This window comes from Chelonoidis abingdonii, chromosome 1 (assembly GCF_003597395.2).
Source record: "Chelonoidis abingdonii isolate Lonesome George chromosome 1, CheloAbing_2.0, whole genome shotgun sequence".
Lineage (NCBI taxonomy): Eukaryota > Metazoa > Chordata > Testudines > Testudinidae > Chelonoidis > Chelonoidis abingdonii.
This window is the reverse complement of record NC_133769.1, coordinates 330,764,339-330,777,124: the sequence shown is the minus strand read 5'-3', so window position 1 is coordinate 330,777,124 and position 12,786 is coordinate 330,764,339. Positions and strand designations below refer to the sequence as shown.

Below are 12,786 nucleotides of genomic sequence, written 5' to 3'. Positions count from 1 at the left end.
TAGAAAGACTTGTCTCCGCATACAGCGATCAGATCAGTATCTCTCCGTAACCGGTTCATGCTGGAGCTCTTTTGGATTTGGGAATGCATAGCCACCCGTGCTGATCAGAGCTGCACGCTGGGCAAACAGGAAATGAAATTCAAAAGTTCGCAGGGCTTTTCCTGTCTACCTGGCCACTGCATCTGAGTTCAGACTGCTGTCCAGAGCGGTCACAATGGTGCACTGTGGGATACTGCCCGGAGGCCAATACTGTCGATTTGCGGCCACACTAATCCTAATCCGATATGGTAATACCGATTTCAGCGCTACTCCTCTCGTCGGGGAGGAGTACAGAAACCGGTTTAAAGAGCCCTTTATATCAATATAAAGGGCCTCGTTGTGTGGATGGGTGCAGCGTTAAATCGGTTTAACGCTGCTAAAATTGGTTTAAACGCGTAGTGTAGACCAGGCCTGAGTTAGGTCAGCTTAACTATGCTGCTCAAGGCTGTGAAAAATTTCACCCCTTGTGCAATGTAGTTACGCTGACCTAAGCTCTGACGTAGACCCCATTAGGCTGACAGAAAAATTTGTCCGTTGACCTCGCTACCAACTCTTGGAGAGATGGATTTATTACTTATTTACTGTGCCACTGTAGCATAAATACTACTAGAGCAACGGAAGGGATTCGTCCATCACTCTGGTGGTATTTACACTACAGTGGTACAGTTGCAGCATTTCTTGTGTAGACATACCCTAAGAGATTCATCATTTCCTGGCTATAAACTGAGTGTTGTTGGCACAATTAAAAGGCCATCTATGCTATAGCATAGAGTTGTCTTTATATTTCAGAGTGGTCTGATTCCCCGCTGTACACACTTCGTAACTGTAAATCTTGCATAAGGCAAGAATGTTAATAAAATACTGATCTGATTTTACTGTTATTTCTCTTGTCGTTGATATATTATTTTTAAATCTCACTTAAAGTTCACTGTACAGTTACAAATCACATCAAATATAACTTCTGAAACTACTTGTAATTTAACGAAAGACTGTGTAACTGATTACAATTTCCCACTAAGGAGGGTCTTTTTAATTTTCTATCCCAATATAGGAAGCCGCAATATTGATACAGTACCTTTTATAGCAGAAGAGTTTACAAAACAAAAAGTCTGAGCTAAGCTAGAAATATTTAAATAAAAAGTAAATTTATAAGAGAATATCAAACTTAACAATAAATCTTACCAAGTCTGCTACTTTGCACAGTGCATCTGAAAGCTGATCAAAGATCATTACTATCTGTGGCCCAGGAGGCGTAGTACATGCTTTCTGGACTAGCTGTTCTGTTTCTTGTAATGCTTTTTCTTGTGCTTCTTGAAAACCTTCTGGAGAACTCAATTCTGGAACACCAAATAGACCCTAAAATACCAAGTACAGATTCAACATACAGTGCAAATACACTAGAATAAATAAACAAGAATATCTCAATTTTAATCTCTCTGTTTCAGATCTACACCAAACTGACAAAAATCAGAATAAAACATTTCTTTTATTTACAATATAATACTGTCTACTATAGAAACCTTTGCTAAAACTTGGACATTTCCATTAATCAGCAAACAAATTATTTTTGTGAAAACTGTTAAGAAAGTTACTTTGTTCTGTAATGTTCAGAAAGGGGGTTTTGATATAAAAGAATTTCAAGCAACTTCTTTTTTTAGGGATCTGGGTGCCACAAATTTGGGAAGAGCTACTTTTATGCTTTAAAGCAAACTGTTAGTGGCCTGGAAATATAGCACTCATATCATGAGGTTTATGTTACAGACTTGAGGTAAAATTTTCAAAACCATCTAAGTGACTTAAGAGTTCTATTTTAGGCACTTAGGCCCAAATCCTCCTAGATACTAAATACCCTTGCGGTTCTGGGCCTCAGGAGCCTAAGCTTCCTTGAAAGCACCTAATCATTCTGAAAATGGGATTTAGGCTTTTAAGTCACTTAGGCATTTTTGAAAATTTTATGCCTGATCTCAGCAGCTTCAACTGCCTGACTTGGAACTTCAGGGCAGGAACCCTTTTGCATTGGTACAGTGGGTAGCACATTGTGGGCACTACTGGAAACAAGTAAGTAATACAAAAATAATGAAAAACAATGTTACTGGTATCTGGTCTGCCAGTTTCTTAATTCCAGGTCATTCTGCATTATCTCTCATTCCTGGAAAATCTACCACAGGACTTTCACTAAAAATAATAATAATAATAATAGTAATGAATAACTCATCAAAAAGAAGAAAATCAACAGGCCTGGTGGCAACACTCCACAGATAAACATGTGCTTGTGGTAGTCAATATCAGTTAACAAACAAACTAACAAAAAAAACCTTGCACACAAAAGGGTGAAACAGCAGACAAACTAAGTTGTTTCATCTCCACAATATCAGTCATTTCAGAATAATCTTCACAAACGTTCAGTATGAAATGTTCCTATGTGAATTATGATATGATCACAGAACAGTTTTAATTCGGAAGAACTGATTGCTTTTTCCTGCATTGAACTGCAATATAAATTAGGAAAAATAATTCTTACTGTGTAAGATCAGTGGTGGGCAACCTGCAGCCCACACTGTTTCCCATAGCTCCCATTGGCAGGAAACAGTGAATTGCAGCCATGCAAATGTAAACAAACTGTGTGGCGGCCCATCAGCAGATTACCCTGGCAGGCTGCACACGGCCCATGGGCCGCAGGTTGCCCACCACTGGTGTAGCTCCTAAAGACTGTTCCAGTACACAAGACCAAAATTTTCATAACTGGGTTCATAAAACGTTATGTTCCTGAATTCATATTTAAGCATGCAAGTAGAAACAGCCTGATTTTCAAAGGATTGAGCACCTAATATGGATTTAAAACCCTCACTTTAGACCAGGCGCGGGCAAACTTTTTGGCCTGAGGGCCGCATCTGGTTTCCAGAATTGGCCTCCCCAAACAGCCAGGCATGGCCCAGCCCCACCCCCATCTGACCCTCGCTGCTTTTCACCCCCTGACGGCCCCCCTGGGACTCCTGCCCCATCCAACCCTCTCGCTCCCTGTCCCCTTTCAACTCCCGGACCCCCGCCACCCCATCCAACCCTCACTCCTTCCTGACACCCCCCCCACCCCTGTCCCCATTCAACACCCCTGTTCCCCACCCTCTGACGGCCCTGACCCCAATTCACACCCCCACCTCCTGACCACCACCCCCTCTGAACTCCCCTGCCCTCTATCCAACCCCACCTGCTCCCTGCCACCTTACCATGCTGCCCCAGGAGCTTGCTGTCTCGTCCCCAGAGCATTACACCGGGGCAAGCTGAGGCTGCGGGGAAGGGCCAGGGGCTAGCCTCCTGGGGCAGGAGCTCAGGGGCCAGGCAGGAGGGTCCCGCGGGCCATAGTTTGCCCACCTCTGCTTTAGACATTCAGGTATGAACATTTTGGCCAGAGTGGATCCCCTCTTACCACCATTTCTTCATCTCTTTGGAGGAGAGGATGTTTCAGACACGCAGTTTAAAAAGAAATTAAATGACACTCAGGGACAAATTTTAAAACTGGCTGACTAAGCTGTAGGTGTAATCAGAGCTTTTGCACTTCAGTTAGGTACAAACTCTCTGTGTAGGAAGCAACTGAACAGGGTGGAAAGTAATTGAACACGAAGAGTCCCAGAACAAAAGGTTTACCTGAGAATACAACAAGACAGTATTTCTTGCCTTGCTTCAATACAGAAATTACTGGTGACATGGCACAGAATCATCTCAGTAATTTTGCCAGCTGGGTCATAAATTGTTTCCAATTAATTTTTTTTTTATTAATTTATTGGTGAAACTCACTCCCCTGCAGAACATTAGATCAAAATCTACACACCTCTCACTCCCCACCTCCTAAATCCTCAAAATACAGATTACATGTCACTACACAGGGATATTTCCTCAAAGGCAACAGCTGTCTTAGTTCTGGTCTACACTACAGACCTATATTGGTATAACTACATTGTTCAGAAGTGTGAAAAATCCACACCCTGAGCAACACAGTTATACCAACCTAACCCCAGCTGTAGACAGGAGGCCTTCTCTCGCAGACATAACCTGCCTCCCCAAGAGGCAGTAGCTAACTAAGGGCTTGTCTACACCACCACTTAAAGCGATGTAATTTACATTGCTCAGGGATGTGAAAAAGCCACCCGTGTGACACGTGCTACACTTTTCTAAGCGCTGTCCACACTGGCGCTATCTCGGTGGGAGATGCTTTCCCGCCAACATAGCTTCTGCCTCTTGTTGAGATAGAGTAATATGCCGATGGGAGAGTGCTCTCCCATCAGCATACCTCGTCTTCACCAGATGCGGTACAGCTGCACAGATGTCCTAGCACAACAGTGTAGACTAGCCCTAAGGGACAGCAGAGCTCTCTCCTGTGGTTGTCATAGGCTGTCTTCATTAAAGTACTATAGTGGTGCAGCTGCATCAGTACCACATTTTAAGTGCAGACTTGCCATTACAAGAGAATGAGTGTGAAATGGTAAGTAACTGGTAAATTTAGGGCTAGATGATACCTTTAAAATACAGTCCAGGACAAAGGTGTCCTGTTTTAATGGCATGATCGCCCTTCAAGCTTCCCAGGGTGCAGGCTGCCTGCTGCCTGTCTGGGGAAGTTCACAGGAGCAATCCTGGACCCTTGCTGGGCGAGATTCTGTGGGCCCTACGTACTGCAGAAAGGCAGATTTGATTATCATAATGGTCCCTTCTGGCCTTAAAAATCTATTAATAAAAAAGCCCTCCCCTAGGCTCCTGCACGAGGGACTGAGCGCACCCCATGGACACCCTCATCTGCAACAACGTGGGACCCCAAGGGTTGCAGCGCCCTGCCCTGAGCTGAAATGCGCAGTCCACAGGAGCCCCCGGCTCTCGCTGCGCTGCAGAGAGACTCCCCCAAGCGGAACCGATCCGGATCCTGGCGCCAACATGCCACGGACTCAGATCTGGCGGTGCGGGGCGTCCCCAGGTGCCAGCAGGGGCTCGAGGGGAGGCGCGATCCTAGGGAGTCGGGGGCCGCTGTGCGCGCAGCTGCGCACCCAACAGGCGACCGATCGCAGCGCGCCTCCCAGCCTCCGCCGGGCTCAGGCTGGAGGGCCCCTGGCCACCTCCACGAGGGGGCGGGCCTCAACCCGCCCCGCCAAGCCCGGGCCCCGCCCGCTCACCGTGCTCTGGCCCGTCAGCCGGCTGCGCTGCTGCTTGGCATCGAAGGCGGCTCCCACCGGGGACCAGCTGGTGCTGAGCCGCCTCTTGCCGCTGCCGCCGCCGGCCCCTGCCCAGCCCCGCACCGCGAGGCGCAGGGCTGCCGGCAGCGCCCGCCTGCACCCGGACAGCATGGCGTGAGGGGCACCAGCCCAGGCCGAGCTCGCGCCGTCAGCGCCGGGAGTCACCTCCCAGTTCCGGCTGCTGCTGAGGGCCGCGACCCCGGCACGTCCCTCCCAGCGTGAGGAGGAGCCGGCGGGGCGGGGCTTGGCGGGTCCTGCTCCTGGGACCAGCACGTCGCTGGGTGTGTCTTAGTGATTCTTCCCCTGCTCACCGAGTCTGTGAAGAATAACCCGGCCTGTGCCCTGGGGCTGGCACAGGGATTCCCCGGCAGCCTTTGCCTAAGGGTCTGGTGTGTACCGCATGTAAGGCCATTCCCGGGGGCAGGGTGCTCCTGGTTGGAAAGCGTCACGCTGAGGAACTCTAGACTGAGCAAGAGCCATCCTAGCTGTGATCCCAGGAGGGGTGGGCACTGGCCTAGGTGTTCTTAACACTATGGATAAGGAAATCTTGGCTAGCAAGAGAGGGACTCTAGGCGCAGATATGGCTTCCCTGTCACATTCCTCCATCAATTGAGTGTGATGCAATATAGAATTGCTAGTGTCATGCCAGGATGATTAAGGCTCCAGAAGCAGGATCATCTGAATATTATAGCTGGTTTAGATGGCCTGAAGATAGGTGTGTTGATGGCTCTGTCCTGTATGCAGTCTCAGGACTGGATAGTCACAGTAGCAAAAGATCTACTCAGAGATAGGTTTAGTGGAGTTCTGCCAATAGAGTTGAGGGAAGACCTCTGGAGAAACCTCACCAACTCCTTTGAATGAGATCACCAAAAATGGTGGAGGTTAGTGAATTTCTCTTACAGAAATGAGATTAATACAGTTATTGCATTTGTCCTCACTATTGAACAGGCCCAGAGGGAATGGATTTACCCTTTGGTTCCACTGGGACTTAATGTCAATCAGTCCATCATTATGCTGGTAGAGTTGAACAGGTGTGTGCATGAGAAGGAGGGTACCTACAGGAGTGTTAACTTAAATTCCCGTGTAGAGGAGTATGATATAGGTTATACCTGTGGCTCAGGGTATTTGATATGTCCCATATCTGTTTAGATCCTAAAGAGGGTAAATGCCACTACAGACTAAGTGCCAGTGATTACAACCGATCTGTTACCGTATTTGTGGATGCAAAATGCATCTGCATTAGAAGTTGGTGTCCAAAGTTTGTGGTAAATGATTTCTGTGAGGTATATATATCACAATCCCCATGTTAACCTGTGCTCTATACTATCTGTACAGGGATGTGATATTGATTTAGTTCTGAACAATGTGTCAATGCAGACTATTACCATGCATTATGTGCTATATGACCATGTAACACCAGTACACCTGGGTGCAAATCTTTTTCTGCTCAGAGAGATCGTCTGTCATCCTCAGCTTAGACAGCAGTTAAGACAGCTGGAGAAAGATGAGAAGGAAGTGATGCTTACAGTGCATCACTCTTCCAAGCAGATAGAATAGATTCGGAAACGAGTTGCCTCAGAATTTGGGTTTAGTCACTGGTGGAAGGACTGTTTAGTGGGGCAGTTAATCTGAATTAAATATGGAATATCTTGTTGCATCCGACAGTAACTGTATTGATCGTTCAGATTCTAATGATAATAGGAATGGTGGTATTGGTTTGTTGGGTCAGAAAAAGAATTTAAAAGGTTATCAATATTAAACAAAGGTTAATGTCAGGGTAATGCTGAAAGGTAAGGTGCCTTTCAATCATCAACAACTGTGATTAAAAACTAACCAAGGGTTTAAATCCAAGTAACATTTGGGGTTCGCTGGACAGAATACCTTATACAGGTATAGTATTGTGGTGACTCATAGTTTGTGTTACTGCACATGGCAAACAAAGAGGGGAACTGTAAACAGTGAATCACCATTTTAATTATTCTCACTCTCCTATGTGCTCCCTCTTGGAGGGGATTATTCTCGTCCCTTAGTTCCAATTTGGCACCCTTTTCCCAAGCACTTGTCCCTGATTGGACAATCACAGCTTTGTTGGTATTTGAAATCTTTTAGACGATTTGTGTAAGTAACGGATACTGCAATCTGCCTGGATACTGCTGGCAAGTCTGCCCAGTAACCAGAAAAAGTGGGAAAGGACATGTGATCAGTGTGAAAATCTATATAAGGACTTGACACAGAGACTGGTTGCTGGCTGTCCTTTAAAAAAAGGACTGGTTGCTGTCTGTCCTAGTGGCAGCCTGTATCTAAGTCTTATTGGGGGAAAGCAAAGCTAGCTTGTTAGTACTATAGGACTTGGGGAAAGCAGGGGTAGCTCTGTTAGTACTGAAGGAGGTCTGAGAAGAACAAGACAGAAGACCCGTGTCACTTACCGTTGTTCCTAATGTCTTTGTCGGAAGTGTTCCTGACAGCGAGTTCTTGAGCAGTGATTCCTGGGTTCCTGGCGACACTTCCTGGTCGGAGAGTCAAGTGTTCTTCGTCGGTCTGGTGCCCTCACCTTGGTTTCTGCACGGATATAGTATTGTATTTATAACCTTTATATATTTGTTGTCCACTCTTGTTTTGGGGTTTGGGTTCAGGCTTCATGCCTCTGTTGTGTTAAACCTACTAAGTGGTTTATTAATAAAATCCCTTTTCTATTTAAGTATACCTCTGTGATCGTTTTCACTGCTGGGAAGGTTGGTGGAGGTGGGAGGCTGACAGTGATAGATGCCAGGGGTGGGGGGATTCCTGAACTGAGAGGGTCTGATGGTTTTGGATTCCTAACTGCCCAGGCAGTTCAGAAGAAGTAAAGTGTGTAACTCTGAGTGAATTGTGTGACACAATGTGCGGCATCTTGATCCCATTTTTTAACCAAGCTACCCTTACATTTCTTGAATAAAACAGTGATGTTGTAGGTGAAATAGTAAACCTCAGAAAATTTGCAGGTAAATTTCCCAGTTGCTGGGTTTGGCTCATGGTTTGGCCATTATACATTGCCATGTGAAACTTGATTGGAAATATGAGCGGAGGGAAGTTTAAACGCAACTGTATGACCTACATTCAAGGCACTTCTTGGCATGAGTGTGGTATCACTATGTTTCTTTTATCCCCTTTTCAGCCCTTTTCCCCCTGAACTCCTGGATGATCAGACCTCCAATAACTCATTTAGGATCTGAATTACCAATAGGACCCAGCAAACCAGTTACACCTGAATGCCGAATTTCACTCTTCATCCCTCTTGGGCCCACAGGACCAACTTTTTATCCTCTTCTGTCCTTACAGTCTGAGCTCTCCTTTTTGACCTTTGTCCCCCACAGTTCCAGCAATGCCATTTGGTCCCAGTTGCCCAGGTCATCCTCTTCTTTTGATCTCCTTTGTTCCCCTTCTCTTCAACTCTGTCATTCCTAAATGAAAAAGGAAGGACATTTTCTTGTAATTGTACACCAGGTTACCGAGGCACATCACTAAGTTTGAGCACATCATTTGTAGATATTGAAGAATTGTTTCTGCACAGTACAGATGAGGAGTGTCACACACAAAAGTACAAGATAAAAAAGTAATGGCGAACTTCCTCCTCCATTAATGAGAGATCAGCTGAACAGCTAGCTAGTGACAGGAATAACAGCAAAGGAGAGAGTGGGCAGCTGAGTACTTCATTCATGCTGAGGATTGCACTGAACGTCCTGGTCACCTCAAACACAAACATTCTCTGCCCACACATTCTTTTTTACCCTATGACTTTCAGAGGAAGGGAAATGGCTCATGATGGGCTTGAGACTTCCATTCAGATGGACTACATATTAGCACTTAGTTGTTCTGTGTTTGTACAGTGCCTAGCACAATGGTGTCCTGATCGGTGGTTGGGCTCCCTATATGTTACTGTAATACAAATAATACATTATTATTTCTTCCTGCATGTACCCTCCTTTTACACTTTCAATGAAGCACAACAGTCTTGAACAGCCTCCTGTTTACTGCACAAGGACTTCCAGGATCAGGGTCTCAGTGCTCAGCCTTACTTGTTCATGTCTAGCCTCTGCACATACTGTACTTGCTCCCTGCCCAGTACATTATGGGCCTGATTCAAAGTCCACTGAAGGTCATAGGATGTTTTCCATTGACTTGAGGGGCTTTGGGTCAGACTATTTTAGTTAAGCATCAACTTATTTTCATTTAAAACTAAGTCAAGTCATGACAAGGGGCTTGGCCAGTGGTGTCATAACAACATACTGTCCTGTTAGGCAGAGTATACAGATCTCAGGCAGACATTCAGACTCCTGTTCCATGGGCCTAACAAACCTCAACTCTGTAACTGTTCCATGATGGGCAGATGTTGAAACAAACTTTGCCATAATCTCAAGGGAGCCCATGAAATGGTGGGATAGCAAATTATGAGCGATCAGCCCGGGAATGATTAAAGGAAAAATGATCATACATGAGCCAAGGTAACAATCCTCTCCTCCTTCACTATTCAGTGGGGCTTGAGAGCACTTATTTCAAAGTATAATATTGTAGATAATGGGCCCAGTCCAGTTCCTATTGCTGTCAGTGGCAAAATTCCCATTGGCTTCAAAGGGAAGAAGACTAACTCTAATGTCTGCAAATGCAAATATAGATTTGCAATATACAGTATAGAGAGTGATACAGTCACCACAAATCAGTTTGGACAGTTACAGCAGAGTGGTAACCATTAAAAAGTCAACAATTGCCAAGAGACTCCATACAGTCATCACAGTTATTTTAAGAATAAGAAAATAAACCTGTGGTATTTGAGACACCACAACATAGTACATGTTGGTGAATGGGTTTTTAAAGGCAACTGCACAAATAGATGGGAATTTGCTGGAAAGAAAAGAGTATTTTTGTCTTTTATTTTCAGTTTTCAACCCCTCTTTGATTTCCTGGAGCCCCATTGTATAATAAAACTAGAAGGTAATCATCAGTGATCTGCATTTTAAGAAGCCAATGACAAGCTTCTTTTGTATGTAGATTTTAGATCAGGGGTAGGCAGCCTATGGCATGGGTGAAGAAGGCGGCGTGCGAGCTGATTTTCAGTGGCACTCACACTGCCCAGGTCCTGGCCACCAGCCCGGGGTGCTCTGCATTGTAATTTAATTTTAAATAAAGCTTCTTAACCATTCTGAAACCTTATTTACTTTACATAGAACAATAGTTTAGTTATATATTACAGACTTATAGAAAGAGACCTTCTAAAAAGGTTAAAATGTATTACTGGCACACAAAACCTTAGAGTGAATAAATGAAGACACAGCACACCACTTTTGAAAGGTTGCCGACCCCTGTTTTAGATGAATATTTTGTATTCTGCCATAGTTGGTGCATTGAAAGAACAGGGGCATGGTGGAAGGTGCTTATCTGGGAACTATAGAACATTTCACAGATGTGAGTATTCAAGATGATGAATTAGTCACTCTCCAAATTAGTTCAGTTCCAGTCCTCCCGTGCCAGTTAGATCAAATTAGATTTGATTCTGCAGAATACATTTTCTTTTGATGTTGATGATTTTCTGATAAATAAGGAGATGCTGGGTTTTGTTAAGTAGTCAACAGCCCAATCCAGAACAACCTGGCACTTCTGGAGATCCCAGGTGGTGACAGTGGGGCCCAGATCCACAAAGGAACTTAGGCGTTGTGACACAGAGGGTTTGTCTCCACTGGTGCTTCATCAGCAAAACTTTTGTCGTTCAGCGATGTTAAAAAAAACCTCTAATGACAGAAGTTTTACTGAGGAAAAGCGACGGTGTGAACAGTGCTTTATCAGCAGGAGCACTCTCCTGCCGACAAAGCCGCTCCTGCTCGTCAGGGGTGGAAGTTTTGTGTTGCAGGAGAGCTCTCTCCTGCTGACAAACAGCAGCTACGCTGCATGCCTTTTAACAGCACGGCTGTAGCGGCACAGCCATGACACTAAAAGCCTCATAGTGTAGCTATAGCTTGAGCGTGCTGGCACGTAACTTTTAGGTACCTAGAAAATCATAACACCACTGCAACCCATAAACCTGAGATAGGTGTCTAGGTGCCCTATACAATGAATGGGAAGAGATAGCACCTGAGACTGCAATCCACATAGCCAGCATACTAGCCAAGGAACTGCCCAAGCTAGCCAATGGGACATGTGAACCAGAGAGGGAGTTCTAAGCCTCACCCTCTGCGGGAGACAGGCAACTGACCACCTTTCTTCCCCTGGCTTGTCGACTGAAAGCAGAGCTAGGTGCCCGTGTCATGTGTGGGGCACAAAACAAAATGGTGGGAGGAGCCATTCCCATATAACCTTCAGCCTAGTGGACTGGGTACTCATTCAGGATGTGGAAGACCCCAAGTTCAAGTTACCCCTACTCCTGAGAGGGAGAAAGGATTTGATTAGGGATCTAACACCTCTCAGGTGAGTGCTCTACAGGCTATAGAGTCATTCTAACTCTTTCACTGGCTCAATTGATATTTAACTAGTCAACTATAATTAAAGGTGAACAACTTCAATAGGAGAGACTGAGGAAGATCTACATCAGAATATTCCATAGTCCAATGCTTAGATCATCAACTGAGAGGTGCCAAATCCCTGTTCAAATCCCTTCTCCCCCTCAGGAGAATTGAACAGGGAGTCTTCCACATCCTGGATGAGGACCTTAACCACAGAGCAATAGATTATAAAGGGGCTTCTCCTGCTCCCCTCCATCCCGGCCTGCCAAATACACAAACCAGATGGGCTGCTAAATGCCTACCTGTCCTGGTGTGTAAATTGTTCTTGGGCTTAGGCAGGAGATGGGTGTCCGGCTGCCTATCTTGAGGCAGCACTGCACAAATTCAAGTGTGAGATAAGAGTGATGCTTCAGTGCACGTTGCTAGAGGCAAAGACTTGGTCACCAAGTGAATGTTGTTGCCTATGGAGTTAGGCAGCAGCCAAACAGGAATTTTATGGATCACAGTGGTGCCTAAAAATAGGACTTAGGTGCCTACATACCTTTGTGGATCACACCCTAGGTGCCAAGGCCCTGATCAGGAAAGCAATTAAGCACATGCTTAATATTAATTTAATGCATTCACTTCAATGAGACTTAAGCACATGCTTATGTGCTTTCATGAACAGAGAGATTCTTTCCTGCATTGGGGCCCAAAAGCTATGTTAGCCTATCTGAGGTTTAAAGAACTGGGGGAACTATCAGAGCTCAGTCAGCATGCAGATGAGCAGAGAGTTACCTCTGGCTTCAATCTCTTTTATAGCCTGCAAGAACTCAATGAGCCTGCTCCGGCTCTCAGTCACACAAGTTTTTGACAAGTGTAGCTCCACTGAAGTTACTGGGATACCTGCTGATTTACTCCAATTTACTGAGCTCAGGATCAGACCCTACACATTTACAGTTAAGATGTCAGACAAAGAAAGAGAGTTTTCCTGTCACACACCTTGTCCCATTGTACAAGTGATTTCACATTTTTTCCTCTGTTTTAAGTTCTTCACTGGGACATATCTGATATTTAGGTAT

The 12,786-nt window shown here is 45.2% G+C and overlaps 1 protein-coding gene across 1 annotated transcript in view; it reads right to left on the bottom strand.

The window, feature by feature from the left end:
• The window catches only part of MIPEP (mitochondrial intermediate peptidase), a 121,061-nt gene extending 115,631 nt beyond the window's left edge, over positions 1-5,430 (bottom strand). Inside the window, exons 1-2 of the mRNA XM_075066017.1 lie at positions 5,196-5,430; positions 1,222-1,395 (exon numbers count right to left, since the gene is read on the bottom strand). Of these exons, the coding sequence (XP_074922118.1) occupies positions 1,222-1,395; positions 5,196-5,366 (345 nt within the window). The 5' untranslated portion in view covers positions 5,367-5,430. The remainder of the gene's footprint in view (positions 1-1,221; positions 1,396-5,195) is intronic.
• Positions 5,431-12,786: the final 7,356 nt, after the last annotated feature.